At 40.3% G+C, this 18,088-nt stretch overlaps 1 protein-coding gene across 4 annotated transcripts; it reads left to right on the forward strand.

The window, feature by feature from the left end:
- The first annotated feature begins 573 nt into the window (after positions 1-573).
- On the forward strand, positions 574-18,007 carry Schip1 (Schwannomin interacting protein 1). 4 transcript variants are annotated; one of them, XM_067349623.1, is made up of 12 exons: positions 574-850; positions 3,710-3,784; positions 4,873-5,165; positions 5,636-5,731; positions 6,904-7,250; positions 7,693-8,040; positions 8,452-9,055; positions 9,827-9,924; positions 14,752-14,863; positions 15,176-15,537; positions 15,843-16,054; positions 16,294-18,007. In XM_067349623.1, the coding sequence occupies exons 2-12, from the start codon at positions 3,723-3,725 to the stop codon at positions 16,448-16,450; spliced, it is 2,691 nt and encodes an 896-aa protein (XP_067205724.1). In that variant the 5' UTR covers positions 574-850; positions 3,710-3,722; the 3' UTR covers positions 16,451-18,007. The 4 variants fall into 4 exon arrangements, with proteins under 4 accessions (XP_067205724.1, XP_067205727.1, XP_067205726.1 ...); XM_067349625.1 differs by having other exon boundaries at positions 576-850; positions 8,527-9,055; XM_067349624.1 differs by lacking the exon at positions 574-850 and adding an exon at positions 3,344-3,426.
- Positions 18,008-18,088: the final 81 nt, after the last annotated feature.

The following is an 18,088-nucleotide window of genomic DNA, read 5'->3' on the forward strand; positions in this document are numbered from 1 at the left end:
TATAATTAACTTGATTATTTGATTTTTCGTTAAAATATTTCAACGAACATATTTGCGATTAACGCTAAATGCTTAACCGTATGGCTGTATTACATTAATGTAATGCAAAGTAGATCAACATAAATTGTATTTAACATCAAATTAATATTATCTAAATATGAAATTGCATTAGAGTTTATTAGTCCTCTGTTATTAATTTATTCATGGCGACAGGCAAACATATTACGAGTCTTTTAAGGTGTCGGCCGTCGACTCCCGTCGCGACGGGTCGTCCCAAATCAAGATCGACCATCGAACTGACAATTAGCGGTTCTCTCTTTGCGAAATCACGTCACGAAGCGGGGGAAGAGGATAAAGCGAGTCAGCAACCCCCGCGGCGAAGACAGATTTGCGCTTGCGTCTATCTCTTTGTCGCTAAGGGTGAAACTGACTGGCGCGACGAAGGGGACGAGCGACGGGGAGCGAAAGAGAGAGAAACGGAGGCGGGGGCGTACGTTGAAACGAGAGAATGAGTATCGGTCGGATGGAAAGAGAGAGAGAGAGAGAGAGAGAAAATAGAAAGAGACGGGCATTGAACGCCGACACGGCGGCCTCGCAGTCTCCTCTCGTTCGCGCCGCGCACGAAAACCCGTCGCTACGCTTCCTTTTGCATTTTCGCGAGCGAGTCATAGCGTCCGACCGCTTCCGCGCTCGCTCGCCGAGTGCATTTCCGAGTATTGCACTTAGTGCAACGTTCTCGGCGGTGCGCCGTGGCGGATGCGAGGCACCTGAGGCAACGACACCCGACATCGAAGAGATTCACCTGCGGCCTGTGAGAGGAAAACCGACAGCTATCTGCAGATTCGAGAATGTAAGTGACACCGCTCGAGCACGCGAACGCTATACCTATATAGGTGCACGATTACCTATGATTGCGTCAGTGTGATGCGTGGGTGGAGATACGTTACGCATCTTATGGGTTATTTTTCAAAAACTTGTGGGGTGGAAATTGTGAATCACGAGAAGTCCCGTTTATAGAACGTTCCCGTTAATTCTTAGTAGAGTAATTTGTTTAAACTTATATATCTGGTTGATCGATCGAAATACTAATTAGTATTGACGCGCATAAAATTCTCGCTCTCTCCCTCCCTTTTTTCTCGCCCACTTCTCTCTCTCTCTCTCTCTCTCTTATGCCTGAAACGATAGATTTCTACAATTATAATTTTAAAATAGAATTTTGTCGCTATGCCATTGTTTAATCATTATTAGTATTGTAGGAAAATTTATATGACAATAACGATTAATAACGTATTTTAAAGTATTACTGCACGGTATTAGAGTTTCTGAAAATATATGAGATAATGTTACTTAGCAATTATTACGTTTTTGCAACTAGAATATATTCAACTAAGAAGGAATTTGATTTTTTAAATTAATGAATTATTCAAGAATGCACTTTAATACTTTTATAAAATATTTTGAAATGTTAAAGATGAACGTGCTGCAATTAGCTTAATGCACTCTAGCTTAAGTAAAAAGATTAAGTAGTTTATCTAATTAAGATTATTATAAAATAAACATTATTTTAATCTTCTTATACATATATATATATGTATACTTGGCGCGAGACACGACCGTCTCTCAGTATTTTGAAATCTTATTGCATCGTTTTAAATATTAAAAAATTTAAATTACTCGATTCTTTGAATTATAAATTTTTTTTCTAAACTTTTCCGTTGAAACTAAATAATTCTTGACGTTGATTATAACGGATGACAGAAAATAGCAGTATATTCTATCGGTTGCGTGCGCATATTCCTCGTGCGATCGTTTCGTGAGCAGCCACGCGAGTCTCGAGGCGAAACGCACGGAGCGCAGCGATGCATGCAGCAAGATGCGTCTCGTTAACGGCAAGGCTGGAGGCAATATGTGGTTTCGCACGAATAAAATTTGCGGTCGTCGACGTTCTTTCGAGCGTCGAGACAGAAAGAGTGGCGCCGCGCGACACGACGCGGTGGGTCGATCGATCGACGCATGACGCCAGTAACGCACTGCCAGGAAAATGATCAATTTGAACTGACATAAATTCTAAATTAAAACTTTCAAAAATATAAATTAAAACTGACAAAAATATTAATAAAAACGCTCTACGATATAAAGCTGAAAAATTTCTAATATAAACTTTCTCATTTGGAATCTATAACAATTTTCAGAGTGAACAAAGTCCTAAAAAGTTTTGCAAAAAGTAAATTAAATTTTAGATTATAAAAATTCTTAATGAAATAACTTTTCAAATCTCAAATTTTTTAATTTAAAGTTTAGAGACTTATAAAATAAATGTTGACTTTTCTAAGTGTAAGATCTTTTTACACTATTAGAATGAATTAAATGTTTCAGATACATAGTGTTGATAATTTATTAAAAAACATATTACGATAGATGTTTCAATAAATTTGAAATTTTGACAAACATTTTTAAAGAAAATTAATTGCTGTATTATTAAAGTCGATATAATTATATCCACATTCATCGTACATAAAAATTCTTAGAAAGTTCTTTTTATTCAAATCACAAATCATATTTGGCGAAAAGCCAAAATATGCTTCTCAATAATTTCACGTTACGTACGTGAATACATGCGGAAGAATAGTGCATGTCGTGTAAGAAGAGTCGAGGGGTTGAAAAGCAAGATGAGGGTGGCTTAAGGGGTTGCCTCGGGACTGCCTAAGGGTTGTCGCGCACGTGCAAGACGGAGATGACACTACATAGACGACAGTACCGGCTTCAGGGGGTAACAAAAGACTGATTGCATTATTCATAGGCACAAAAGACATTTTTTCCATAACTTATATATCTCGTGTTCTAATGAAAAAAATTCTAATAGCGAATTCCGTATGAAAATTAATATAATCGTTCAATTGCAAGTTTTGGATGCGGCGTCTAATTGTGAGGATCTTTAATATTAAAAATCAAAAACATAAATTTAGTTTTCCGACAAATTTAGATAAATAATATATAATTTTGCACCTATCAGCAAATTAAACATTTATATTAAACATTATAATTACGTAGAATTTTAATAACTACTTAAAATTCTAATAAAAATCTAATTGAAATTAGATATAAAACGTGCTTTGATGTCTTTCAAGCGTGATGTATCTTGATTTTTAAACTTTTTTTTAAATTTAAAATAGCCACTGTAAAAAGGACATTTATTATTCAAACTCGATTATAATAAGGATGAGAGGAGAGAGCGGGAACTTTTCTTCAGGATACTCGATTGTGTAAAATCGTCCCTGACGTATTGCGGGGGTGGGGGTGGGCGAACACGTAGAGAAAGAGAGAGGGGACAGGCTAGAGAGGGTGAAGCGAGGGTGTCGGTCGCGAGTCGATAAACCGCGGGGTTGAACGCGAGCACCCTTGCGCACGGCTTCAACATGGCGGACGGTGAGTCCCATTCCCTTTTTCCCTTGGTCGCCTAGCGAATGCCGGCCGGAGCCGGAGAGAGCGTGTCGTACGATCGATTCGCGAGTCCGCTGCTTGTTTCCGTGACTGCTCACTCGATTGGCAGCCTTTCGACGTGTCGTTCCGCGATTCCGGAACTTCTCGCGGACGATCCTCGCATTCGTTTCCGCCGCTCGAGGCCGAGGGTGGCCAGAGATCGGCGTGAAAGTGCGTTGTTCCGCCCGGAACAGTGAATTAAGCCGGTCTTCTTCGCATTCTTTTTCAGACAAGGAGCGAACATGCGACTCAGGGAATCCGTCTTGGTCTCCGTGCCGTTGCATCCCGGTAGACTGAACAACAAGTAAGTACCTCGACGAAGAAATCGGCGAGCACTCGGCAGGGGGTTAATTGGTGGCCGGATGATCACGTACGAAGATAATGATCGCTCTAATCAAATCTCGTAATCGAAGCGCTTGAAAGCGAACGCGAAATATATTGGAGTTTACGGAAAGCTGCGCCACCACTTTGTTTTCCCAGATTACGTAATGCGTTTTAGATGTCAGTGATCATTTTTTTTACATCGGTTCTTTTTTATCAGTTAAGTTTATTTAAGCTCATATTTTGTGTACACATAATCTACAACTTTCAACATTAACGTTGAGTGCTGTTTTATTCAACATTATTATATCATCTATTCTTCGTTTAGCTCTCATGCGATGATTAAAGATAATCTTCTTTTATCCTACAAAATCGAAAAGATTAAATGTAAATTATTATAATCTTCTCTTCTAAAAGTTTGAAACAATAAGTAACTTTGCAGAAGTTACAAAGCTCAAGAGATTTAGCTGAATACAATTTTGTTCCAACTTTGAAGAAAGCTTGACATGACGTTGCACACAATTACAGTAACAGTTTTCCTTTAACAATAGAAAACTTAAAAAATATCTTACAATTAGTATTAGACGTTTTTAAAAATAATAGAATCAAATTTGAAGAATTAAATCTTCAAAAAATTTATTTAAAAATTGTTCAAACATGACAATCTTAGTAAAAAATATCTCTAGTTATTAATTTAAATGGTATTCATCAATATTTTAATTTGTAACTAATCATGTTTAATTCACCTCTTCTCGAAAGAATATTTTCATTCTAATTCGCGTCCTTCGGCTTAGCGAAACAAGCAAGTATATAACGCTACCGCGGTCATGTCGCGCACACAGAATCACCGGCTGCTTATTAATTACCGCAACCTTTTTCCGCCTGCGACAAACTCGCCTGATCATTTCTCAAGACGCGCTAAATATAAACGTCTGATCCGTGATCGCGGCGGCTGTAGGCGTGCTGCCGCCTATGCCGCCTCGGCATCGGCGGCGGCGGGCCCGAGTCGGTACACCTAACGGCAACGGTAGTATCGATCCACCTGGACTCATTTCTCGGTCTTGCACGCAGCCAGCTCCGCAGGCACGGCCCGAGCGGCCGGAACATCGGTGCCGGTGGCGAGATCGACGATCGCAACGAAAACGCGACCCGGGAGTCAGCCGCGTCCGACTATTCGCCCGACGACGAGTCGGCGGACTTCCGGCTGGCCGAGGACACCACCACGTGGTCCTCCCTAGCGATCGCCCGCGACAACGTCCAGCAGAGCAACCCGCAGCCGCAGCAGCCTGTCAACGTCAACAACAATCTCATCGAGTCGAGGATACGAAGAAACAGCTCCGTCGAGAGCCTCGCCGATTACGAAGGTGAGTCCTATACATTTTTTTATCGATTTGCAGCCAAAAAAAGATTGTTGCTTGCTCCTGACAAATTACTCTTTTTTTTTTGGTGAATATGTAGAATGCCGCGGGATTATCTTTATTTTCTTCTATTTATAATTAAATAAATAATCGATTCAATGTGACAATGTCATTCTCAATTAACGAGATATTAATCGCCACCCCTTACGCAAACATTTAGATTACGTATTTATATTTGCTTCCATCACTTGCCTAATTTGCGTAATAATTTGAATTATTGATAGGATTGTTGATCATCATTAACGTATAATTTACCTAATTAATAGCGTATATAATTTAATCGTATTAGAGAAATATGTGATAAATTCCCGATTCGTGCTATTTATTCAGAAAGGGAATTGATAGAATGTAAAGAGAATTTAAAAAGACAAGGAAAGAAGAAAGTAGTGTTAAAAGTAAGAGAACTGTATTATTAGGCATAACCGAAGAGCAATCCGCCAACATAAACAACAATCTGACCGAGCCGAGGATACAAAGGAACAGCTCCATCGAGAGCCTCGCCGATTACGAAGGTGAGCTTCCTCCTTCGTCCTGAACTATTCTCCGTACAATTTAATCGCGTTTGAAAAGAGAAGTAACAGTTTCTCAGCACGATTAAATCCGTAAAAAATTATGCGTAACAAAAGAAAAGATTGATAAAGTGCGAGGAAACGCCAGAAGGACGAAATAGCGGCACACGTCTGTGCAAAATCTTACCAAGAGTATTTCTGAATATCTCTGCGTAACGAACCGATGCGTCCGAATCATTAGATCTATTAATATCGCAAATTTCTGCGTCTAGCGAACACAATGGATTGGCCTACTTTTTTATCACGCTTCTTTCAAGTGCTATGCATTGCTGATGTTCGATATTTTATTGGAAAGCAATGGCGACTGAAGGCTTTATTGCAAAAGCACGACAGGCGCGTGTGACGAACTTCGATATTTTCCGCTGGCTGCCATTAATAACGCGCGCGTTATCCTTGACATTAACCATTATCCATAAAGTGCAGAATCGGGGTTTTTAGTTCAATCAAAGTCATTCGCAATTATATTAACACCATCGTAAGAATTGCAATGCGTAATGAATATCATATCGCTTATCAAGGGTTCAAAATTATCGACTAAGCCTGAAAATCCAGTTATGAAAGCAGCGATAAAATTTTATCATTCTGTAAAAGAATCTATAAAATCAAGAACTTATTATAATATTAAATTAATATTAAAGCTTAAGCTCCTCGATGTCAGATAATATAATCTATCGCGTTAATCCGCTCCATAAAACTAAAGATCCATGCAAAGGAATGCTTATAAAGTCTGCAGCAACCAAGTCTTTGTAAGTAATCATGTATGAAATCAAAGATCTGTAAAAACCAATAATTGTGTGCGTGATCATGACCTATCCAGTAATAATCAACGATATCTAACATTTCACCAATCTACCTAGCAACGAATCATTCGATCAAAAATGCAAAATTGAGAATTGTTCGAGTCAAACGCAAAAGTGAATTATCCCCGTAAACGCTAGATAGAATTATAGCATTGACGATTTCCGCGGATGGACCGCCGCGGCGATGGAACGCTCTCTATGAGCCAGTCGGCCTGATAATTACGATGAGTCACGAGTTCCAACGCGGCCACGTCCAATTATTCGGCTGATTCCAACCGATGCTGAGGCGAGCGCAACTGCGAAAATGTGTTGCAGGCCGTAATTCGCCGCAGGAGAACTCGTCGCGCGAACTCACGCCGTCCGACTGGTCCGACTGGTCCGAGGAAGGGAATCTGCCGGCGGGCTGCCGCGGCATCGTCAACCCGAACTACCCCGGCTTCCAGCATCTAGCGCCGTCCTTGCTGTCGGACACCGACCTGACCGAGGACGAGCACGACAGTTGCTCCGATTATCCGCCGCTCTACGCGCAGCACCGGGAGGCGGCCCCGTTGCCGGAGAACGACAACGAATATAACAACAACGTCGACGACAGCATCAATCATCTCTGCGGCCAGCGCAACGACCGCAAGATCTTTTACGAGAAACCGAAGTTCAATATACAGGTAATTCGCCGCTTGCATGCTTTCGCCGTATCTTTTGAAATGAAAATTAAGCGAAAGGAAGATTCGGATGAATAACAGAAATTTTTCAGACTCACACAATGTTCACTTCTTTCACTGTCGATCGGATTTTGGCCTTTTATATGACTTTTGGAGAAATTGCAAAAGCATGCTTCGAAGTAAATTTATTGAAATTATCTTTCCGCTTCTTAACGCAAGTATCTGCCAATTTTTATCGTTGAATCATGCATCCGAGAGATTGGATTAATTCGGTTTGCAGAATTCATATCGCGACAGTTCCACGAATTCGTTCTATGATGAGTAACTTACACTTGTCGCTGGCAAAACCGAGCGTCAGTCGAGTTATCAACACGCGTAAAAATAATCAAGCGTACGCTCTCGCGTGACATCATCGTGCTACTCTCGTCTCTTTTTCGCGTTCCAGACTGTGACTTCTATGTACGAGGCGGTGGTGCCGCCTTCGGAAAAGTGTATCAACTACGTGAACAGCGTGGAGGTGTCCAGGTCCGAAGAGAAGCTGTCCGAGGAGGTGAACAACATCGTTGAGGCGGAGACGCACCTGACGGTGCTGGACGAACCGGAAGAGGGCCTCGCCGACCAGGTGAACGAGCGCGCGCCCGAACTGTCGCAGGCGACTCTCAAGGACAATCGCGAAAGGGAGATACCCGTCGAAGTCGAACTGGTGGAGCTGACCACCAGTGTAAACGAGAGCCTACAGTTCCCGGAAATTGAGGAAATCCTGGATTCCGGAAAGACTAGCGAAATCGGCGAGGTGAGCTCAACGAAAGATTCTTTTTCACGATTTTTCTTCAACTGAAATTGATGAGAATTAAAATATATTAAAATTTTGCAATATAACAATGAAAAATTTTTCAATTGATATCTAAGTTTCAGTATTATTCTCTCTATCTCTGTTTAATTGTAACATCAATATTTGATCATCATAATAATACTCGATCATAAATTGAACAACCTAATATTCAATCATGATTATTAATAATGTATTAAATCCATTAATTCTTAAATCTTGCTATCGCTAACTACATTAAATATATAGTTAACTTTTAATTAACGCGCAAGATTCCTCCATTTGTCAAGCTACTTATCGCAAGATCCTTTTAGCATCGTCACGCAATTAATTTGTACGGCAATCACCATGCCAACTAATCTCACTTCCTGTCAGCGGGTGCCGCGCGCCCGTCTGATCTCTCGTGCACGGTCGATTAAACGCGAAAACAATCTCGGGATGGGTGTGCAGACGGAGGACGTCGCCGTGGAGCAAATCGACCTGATACGCGAGGCAAAGGAGTTGCCTCGTCCAGATCGATCCAAAATAGGCAACCGCCAGCCGGCGACAGCAACGTCGGCGGACGGCACGGCCGACGACGACGAGTCGGAGAGCAACAGCGACTATTCCGAGGGCTTCGCCGAGGAGCGACCGACCTACACGAAACTGGAGGAGATCGATCTGCTGTCGAGCATCGGCCGTGACATCGGCGTCGATCTCGAAAAGTACGCACAGCCGGTGCCGGACGTGGTCGCAATGGAGCCGATCGAGAGCCTACGCCAGCAGCGCTCCACTTCGGTCATCAAAGATCGCATGGAGGACACCAACAAGCTGGTGGACCGCGAACTTTCGGACGCTTCTAGCGCGGACGCGCGCAAGAAGGAGAAGATGGCCAAAAACCAGGCCAAGCGCCGGCAGCAGCAACAGCAGCAACAATCGCGGACCTCCAACTCTCAGCGACGTCACGATAAGCGCAGAGCTGATATCGATAACGGATCAGGTAGATAATTCGACGCATGTTACTTTTTATCTTTTCCACCATTCTAGCCTTTAATGTTCGACTCTATTTTGACGACAATTTTAATGTAATCTAATAATTTAAATTTCTCCAAGAACGCCAATGTTTTTTTATAATATTCCGAACTTGTTTTCCACTTTTTCGAACGGATACACTCTTCTCTAACGTAGTATAGATTGCGGCTTTACTGAAAGCAATTAACGTTCACCAGTAATTGGAAAAATAATTACTATTGCACTGTTGGACGTAATTCGAATAAATCGGTAATTATATACAGTTACGTAAGCGCCGTTTTTCTACCAGTCGTCTATAGTCCTCAAAGTTGAATCTCTCGATGATTAAATTTCGAAGCTTGTATTAAAATAAATTTATCTCGAATTTAGCGAAGTGATATAATTTTCTCGCCAATTTATAATCTTAAATCTTTCAAAAAATCACGATGTTAATTAAAATAATTCGCATTAAATTACACTATATTGATATTACGTTAGTCTAAAAAAGGATCGATAATAAAAAGTTTGCAAGACGTAGCGACGGACTCGAGACACATTTTATAACGAATGCATGTGTATCGATTGCGCATTCTGAAAAATACAGCCGAATGAGATAAACTGTACCTTTCGGCCGGCCACTCGAGATTACGTATGCATGCGATGCTCCAGCACTCCGTGCTTAGTTTCTGTTCGGCTGTTTCGGTCACGCCTTCGCCGTCGCTCTAAAGTTTTCGCGTTTGACACTCGTGTATTGTTAAAGGTGGCTTCGACGTTTACAACATCGAGACGGCAATGCCAAAAATCGACCTGGACGCAATCGAGTCGCATCTCAGAGCTGCCCGCGAGGAGGAACGTCGGGTGAGTAATTAACAATTTTCTTTGCAAGAATAATCAATGATTACTTTTTATGCAATACGCGGATTGTCGCAGCACTATAAAAACTTGATTGCACTTAACATTAAACAGTAAATTGCTTCTTTCGTCTGTAAAGTGTGTTATAAACCGTTGTAATTTGCATATTAAAACATGTATTTTTCGTAATCTCGTAAAATCCAACTCTATGTATATTTGTCCATTAATTTATTCTTCGATATACGATGAAATTCTCTAGTGATTTTCAATATTACTGTCTCAAACAGAAATAAGTTCTTAAATTAACTCGAGCTCTCACGGGTCAATGAATCTTGGGTTCATTCACATTTATTCAATTGAACGCATTCAAATATTCCTATGAGTTATCATTCTGCCGACTGTTGAATATATTTGACAAAGAGAGAGAAACAGGAACAGAGAGAATGCCAGTTCTGCGTGTCTAAGATTTCGCGTTTGCATTGAATGCACTTTGCGGGGGCATCTGTGTAGGCGGATGTGTATGTAGGTCTTCGTTGATACGGGAACTTCAAACAGACACGTAACACAAATATGTATAGAACACATTTTGAGCCTAGGATTTCCCAGAGATTCCAAGTTTAGCGGAACTTAGCCAACCGTCATGGCGTCAATAATAAAAGATAATCAAGAATAAAAAATTTCTGATTATTAAATCAACAGCACTGAAGTTTTATATCATGCTGATAAACCCTGACACATTTACTGATTCAAAGTAACGAAATGCAGAGAGCGATAAAATATAATAACCAAGTTGCGTGCACTCGGAAATATTGATTCTTTAATAACTGCGAATATAAATTGGAATCTTTTCCGAAACGCTCCGTCGTTATTTTTCACGTGACGACAAATTTCGACTCTTGCCACTCTAAAATCGAGAGAATTGTGCAGCATCGTACTTCAAATGTTGAATTGCACGTGGGTCAGAAGTCGCGCATGATCAATCAACCGAAACGTTTTACGCACCCTACAAAGATGATTTAACGATCTTTTGTTACAACGATACGGCCGACGTTGCAACTTGCATTAAATTCGAAGCGCTTCTACATGCGACATTATTTATTTCAGACTTTCCAGCTAATAATATGATTCTGGAAAAATTCAATGCACAACTTTCTACTTTGTATGTCTAATTGCTGAATAGCGAAATAATCGTAATTGCACAATTATCCACACTATAAGAAGAAGAAAATGCATGAGGACAGTGCAAAGCAATGAAGATTCTTGAAAATATTAGAAATGCGGTGTACATAAAAGCGGAAAGTTCTATGAACCAATTTTTCTTCTTTTTATATAGATTAAAAATATTATTTTCGCGCTTTTTTCAAATACAATGCATCGCAACGAGCAATTAATCCAACTTAATAAATCGATATTTAAGATCCTTATTCAAATAATAATTTTGTCGCATTTTTAATGCTTGACATTTTGTATAAAAAAAATTTGACTGGTGGAACTTGCGCTTTACAGATTTTCACGGTTCGTAAGCATCTTTCAAGTAAAAGTGCGTTTTCAGTCTTATACGTATCCTAGCGTTCAGCTTGCCGGTTATCAAGTTACCAAGTTATCAAGTTACACGATGTACACGATGGAAGACAACGGCACATAATGCGATACAATGTATTGTAATACAAATCGGCATGCAATGCAAAACCCCGAGATAACAATGTTCGCGTGTCAACTTTCTCACATGCGAAAATTTGACTCCCAAATGAACGTCCATCGATCGAGCGGATTTCACCAGATTGCAAGAATGTATTTCACTGTCAGGCCATTCATTCCGAAGCCATCGGCCGACCGCGGCGTCGAATTTTCCACCCGTTTTCAGACGAAGCGAGTTTGCACGGACGTGAACTCGGAAATGCGATCGGCACACGCGCGAGCCAACACACTCTTATCCGGCACTTTCACCGAGAATCGCCATGAGAAGTCTTCCTAGGTGCTTAGGCCACCTCCATGACCGCCGCCACCACCACTGCCTCATTCAGCACCTCCTTCGCGGCCAGCAAACCTTAACGAAGGATCTCGCTCGACTCGCCTTGCAGTCTCGTGCCGTCTCCGTTTCGCGCGCGCGTAAGTTTCGTCTTCAGGGTCAACTGCGCCTCGACAACAGCCTTGGCCCGATCGAGTTCCGATCGACAGCGCTCTTTCTAGATCGCGGCTTTGCTCACGCGATAGTGAGAAAGAAAGCGAGTTCGGGAAGCAAGTGGAAAAAAAAGGCGGACAATATAAATTTGAAGGAACGCGAGTCTAAACAAACAAGTATCGTGGAAATGCAGCTAAGTTTGTGAGAGGAAAAATTTCACTCATCGACATACCGGTCGGATAGCTTTTCTACGAGATAAAAACAGACAAGAAAGTGCGCAAGGGTGCGCGAACATGGGCAGTAGCACTAAATCGCGCAAACACTACAAAAAGGACTCGAGATTCGTCGCGGATCTCTACACGTTCACTTACGACGACTTCGATCTTGTAAGGGGCGCGCTCGGCGAAGGGCGAAGGGCGACAGTGTACCGTTTCGCGGATCGTAAATCTGATAATAGCTTGGACGGTGAACTATAAATGCGAGAATAAATTGGTGCACTGAAACCAAATTTGTTCAATAACTCGTGTATCTGATATATTCACTACACTTTTTTTTCTACTTCAAAGATTGATTGTTTCCGTTCTCGAATACTAAAATATTCGCTGTGTTTTTTCATGAAGCTATTTCGCGACTTGGTATGTCGCCTATTTTCTCGAAACTGATGTGATATTCTTTAAATATGAGAGAAAGAATAGCAGAGTTACGTTTTTACACATTTTTTAAATATAATCTTATTTATTTCTTACTTAACAGATAAAACTATAATTAATGATTTAGTTTATAAAAGGAATATTTAAGTATTTGATTCAAAGAAAAATAAATTTGCTGATAATTTTTTTAAAAATTTTGAGGACCAAGAAACTTTATCTAATAATTTCAAAAAACAGTTGATGTAAGAACAAATAATTTATCAATTTAATTTTCTAAAGATTTCTCTCTCTTTTTCTCTTTCAAAATAATCTAAACAAAATACATTGCAGCTACTAAAAAATTATCGTGTCGACATTCTTTTATACCTTGCTGACTAACTTTAGCTCTTATCAATGTTTTTTTGCGCTCGTTGCGCAGCAATGAGCATTTATTGCGGCACGTTCAATTCCGACATTCTAAAAAGCGGAAATGTTACCACAAATGTTCTAACGCAAGACATAGTGATTCGAGGTGTTCTTTTAATCAAACAGTAATGTTTCAGCATAAAATTTTAACACACTTTTATGGTCAAATAAGATGTCAAAATTCTATTTACGAATTCTTATTTCTTTTAAAATTCCATTTAAAATTCAGGTCAGAACTCACCGTTTCTTTCACCGAATTTCGTACGTGTTTCGTTTGCACGTGACGGTGCACACGTGCGGAGAACGATCATATTATTACGTTTGGTATCAAGTTCATCGGATACGCCAGATTCAATAATTCGCATGATCTTGCTCTAGATTTCTGCTCGTGTTGTCGTTTTGACAGGAAGGTCGATGAATCTCACAATTCGGTACGGTTTCGGCGTGAAAGTGGGTCACGGAAATCGCGGTAATGAACAAATAGATTTTAGCATATGCATGGAAGTAGGTTTCCTTACCGCAGGAATTCTATCTCTGCCAATCTGTAATTAAACTCAGGTTTTACCGAATATTTCAAGCACACTTTGTACAGTTTCTAAGTCTGGCGCAACCGAACCGGATTTATAAATTAAAATTACATCGTTAAGATATAGATAAAAATAATTTATATTGTTTTGGTGAAATCAGAAAAACTATTTATTACATGGAGAAAATTTTATATAAAAAATTACGCGGACCGAAAATTTTCACTATGTTTCACATGTGAAAAACATAGATAAAAATTTTTATAATTTTTTTCATAGTCCGCAGCCGTGCATAGTAATTTTTGATATAAAATTCAAATTTTATGCTTGGAATTTTTAAAAGATATAAAAAGATTTGAAAGATGCTTCTGTAATAATTATCGTAACACATGTGCAATCTGTATCGTTTGTTGTGGGAATCTGTCGCCCTTCGTAAGAGTGTAAAAAAAGTATCGCTAATACCCTGCCGTATGTATTAAGTTATGAAAGTGGAAAGTGTTAATTTGTGTGGCGTCAGGATGACGACAAAGAAGTCACCGCGGAAATGGATAAGCCGCAGGAACCTATTGTGGCAGCCGAGAAACCGAAAGAAACTAAGGAGAGCGAAAGGGAAGATCTCATCACGCGATTCGATAGGGTCATACGAGGCGAACTTGATAGCAATTCGCAGGTATCCGCGAGTGAATTCGATAAAATTGCGAGAGAGATGAATATGTGTCTGAATAAGCGCAAGAAATATGCGCTCAATATCGAAAAACATCAAAGTTTATGATATAGTTTTATTTATTCATACTTATGCTGATTACTTGTAATACAGGATTGGATGCTTAAATTTTAGATTCGGATGTCCGAATACAGAAATGTTTTACATTCTTAAGCTGTAGATCTAAACTTTAGATTTTATGATACTCGGATATTCATTCATCGATTAAAAAATCGAGATCCAAAATAGAAGACGTAAGGTTTCTTATTTTTAAATACGCATTATGGCAAATCATTGATTTTCTGGACAAATATCCATAAGTTTTTATCATGTATGATTCCTGAATATTTCCATATATAATTTCCATTAATTACCTCTGCATATAAGCAATATATCTAACATACCATATCCGTACTTCCTTGTCCACAGCGACGAAACGATCGCGAAGAAATCAGAAGGAGGCTCGCGATGGGGCCCGACGCTGAAGATCTGCGCGCAGAACGTGGGCGAAAGCCGAGTCTTCAATCCCGTCTTCAGAGCGGTTCGTGTAGAATCTTATTTCTCTATAAGAACATATCATAAATGCAATGCAAATATAAATAATTAACAAAAAAAAAAAAAAAATGCCGAATCATGAATACATAAATTAACATGCATGGAAATTTTACTTTCACTCATCTTTATTCACACACACTTAATATCGTGTATTATATTTAATATTTCTCTTTAATTTATTTTAATTAAAAATAATTAATTAAAATACTTTACAGTCAAATAATCGTCGATTGAATTTTTTTACGCGTTTTTAAAAGATGCTAGATGAATTACTAAAGAACAGACTTATCTTGTGCAGGAATGAATCTCCAAATTTGCTTCATGAACGAGACATCATCAGACACCGAGTCTCCGGGATCGGAGAATGACGTGTCCCCAGGATCCACGCCCACGTCCCTCGGTACGAAGCAACTTGGCGGAAAACAGCAGGCGCCGATGAGGCCGCAGGTGCTGAGTCTTCCGTCTCTGAGACTCGAGGGCGCGAATTCCACGCCGCCGGTCGACGAGGCGGACTTTTTCGCGCGGCAAGCCAGACTGCAGACCGAAGCGCGAATGGCTCTGGCTCAGGCCAAGGAAATGGCACACATGCAAATGGAAGTGGAGAGGCAGAGGCTGAAGCAAAGCCCCATCACCGAGATGGTGCGGTGCAGCTTGGAAAAAGTTAGTAGGATTCTAAATCATTAATAACGACGAAGACAATTCCATTTTCCAGATGAAAGAAAAGATGAGCACCCGGAGACCTCGATAAATAAATTTCTCATCATTCAATTCATCTCGCGCATTCTTGAACAATTCATAAGGCTTTTTACCTTGTAATTGTTTCAAATTGCTCAAAACATCTACGGCATCTTTGACTGATAAAAGAAATAAAATACGCAGCTTTTGTCTAAATTACAAAAAGGCGAGTTCCGCCTGAAATTTTTAACCTTTGTTTAACAAACTCTTTATCCCGCATTTTTTCGCAGGTCGGTGTTCAACTGGGAGAAGACAGACGTAGATTGTCCAGAGTGCTTCTCACAGAGCTGAATGTTGCACAGTTGCAAGTAGTAGCGAACGACTTGCACGCAAGAATCGCCGCCCTGAACGAGGCGCTCGTTGAAGGACTTTTGAGGAGAGACGATTTGCACATGGAGCAAGATTCAATGCTCGTCGACGTGGAGGATCTCACTCGATACTTGTGAGCTTCTTTAACATATCTATATTCATAAAACAAAAGATATTTTACTTCATAGAAACAATGCAAATATGAAGATATTTAATTTATTTACATATTTAAAAACAAATATTTACAATTAAATTACTAGAAACTGTTTCGTTTTACAAAATGTTTTTTAATTTAAAAAACTCTTGCCGCAAATTAATAATATCGAAATATGGCGATTGAAGAAAAATATTAAAAGTATTCAATTTGTGCAGAGGTGCCAAGCAAGAGACATTGAAGAAGAAACAGCAAAGCATGCAGCAGGCGGCAAATCGAAACCATCAGCAATCATCTCCAGCTCCGACGAAGTTGTCGATGAAACCGAAACTGACGCACCTCAATCGCGGTCTCGTCGCTCTTGTAAGGAAATAATCCTTCGCCACGAGACTACGCAGTCTCGTCGGAAATTGAACTCCGAGCGGAGCGGAACACCACGGATAATTTTAGAAATGTGAGAAAACAAGAAAAAAAAGGAGGAAGAAGAAATTTTCTTTGAAAAAAAAAGACGAGAAAATCTTTTTGAGGAAAAAAATGGAAGAGGAGAGATGAAGAAACTTTCTTCGACAGTTGGAAATCTTTAACAAGGAAAAAGGATGAAGAAAGCTTCTTCGAGCGGAAAGACGAACGATCTTTCATTTGATTTCAAGAAGGATGATGGAGGAATCTTCCTTCGAAGAAAACACAGTCGGGAACGGAAGAATGATTACGTTGGAGGCCGTGGTGTGAGTGCTCGAGAACTCTCTGAAAAACGTTGTAGCGATCAGCTTTGACAACGGTGGAGTCGTTTCTCACCGTTTCTCCGATAAAGGGAAAGCTAGATCTCTTTCCCCTGTGGAATTTCCAAGTGTTTTTACAGCTTCGTCGTTAACCACGTGGAAGTAGAGATTTGCGTATTGTACGTATTACGTAAGCGAGCAAAGCAAACGACCCTTCGTTTATATCCCACATGGAGATTCCCCGACTCTTTTTATCCTCTTTCTCGTCTATACTCGCTCTGCCCCTAAAGCTCAGATTATGTCCCGCGACATGCATGCATGTGTCCACGAGTGTATCGATTATTCGCCTTTAAATAATAGCGTATCGTTAGCGAGAAACGGAAACTCTTCTCTCTCTCCGTTGTACATATAGCGAAAAGATTTATATCAGATATTATTGCCGTATCGAGATTCCACATGGTATTTAAAGAGCGCTTCGTTCCGATCGTTCGGTTTAAGTCGTTCACGCGTGCGTCGACGTGACCTTGTAAAATCGTGTCAATTTTATTGTGTGTAGAATTATTCAAGAATCCCCCCCCTTCCTCTTCGACAACAGGACTCGGAGAGATCCTTACGGATTCACGATTTCAATAGTTTCGCAAGTGTTCGGACGTGTATATTCTCGCTTCGGTAGATCTCTAGATCCGCCAATGGAAATCCGTCAGTTTTTGTTTCCGCAAATTCGTGACGTATAAATCCCACAAGTCGTTCACCTGGCTCGGATATTAGTGAAGCGGTAAACCAGTCTTACCTATCGCGCGAGCGACGAAGAAAGTCGGTGCACACTTTCTTGAATAGCGCAACGCACGCGGGGGGAAAGGGGGAGAGGAAGGTGAAGCCTCAACGGAGGCGAGCAGTGCAATGACCGTGGAGAACGAAGAACGCCGTAACATATCCAAATAAGTGATTTAGTATGCAAAAAGCGATTAGTCCATATATAGAACAAGATATGAAGACTTAATCGAATAGGAAATATTTCATGAGCGCGCCGCGCTCACGGAGTTTACTTATTACAGCGTTATACAGAGAGCAGCTTGGAATTTGGAAGCAAAATTATTCACCGATATGGATTATTCGGTTCTTGCATTGTGTTGTTTCGCATGCCCGTTTCACGTGATCTCATTCACACGCAGAATTTCAAATGTAACCGAAATAAAATTTCAACGACTCTAAAGCTGTGGTTATCTTGATTTCTCAGATCCCTGGCTTGTTCCCGATTCAAATAAAAAGACTGGCTCAAAATAGACTTCTTAAC

This window comes from Linepithema humile, chromosome 2 (assembly GCF_040581485.1).
Source record: "Linepithema humile isolate Giens D197 chromosome 2, Lhum_UNIL_v1.0, whole genome shotgun sequence".
Classification (NCBI taxonomy): Eukaryota; Metazoa; Arthropoda; class Insecta; order Hymenoptera; family Formicidae; genus Linepithema; species Linepithema humile.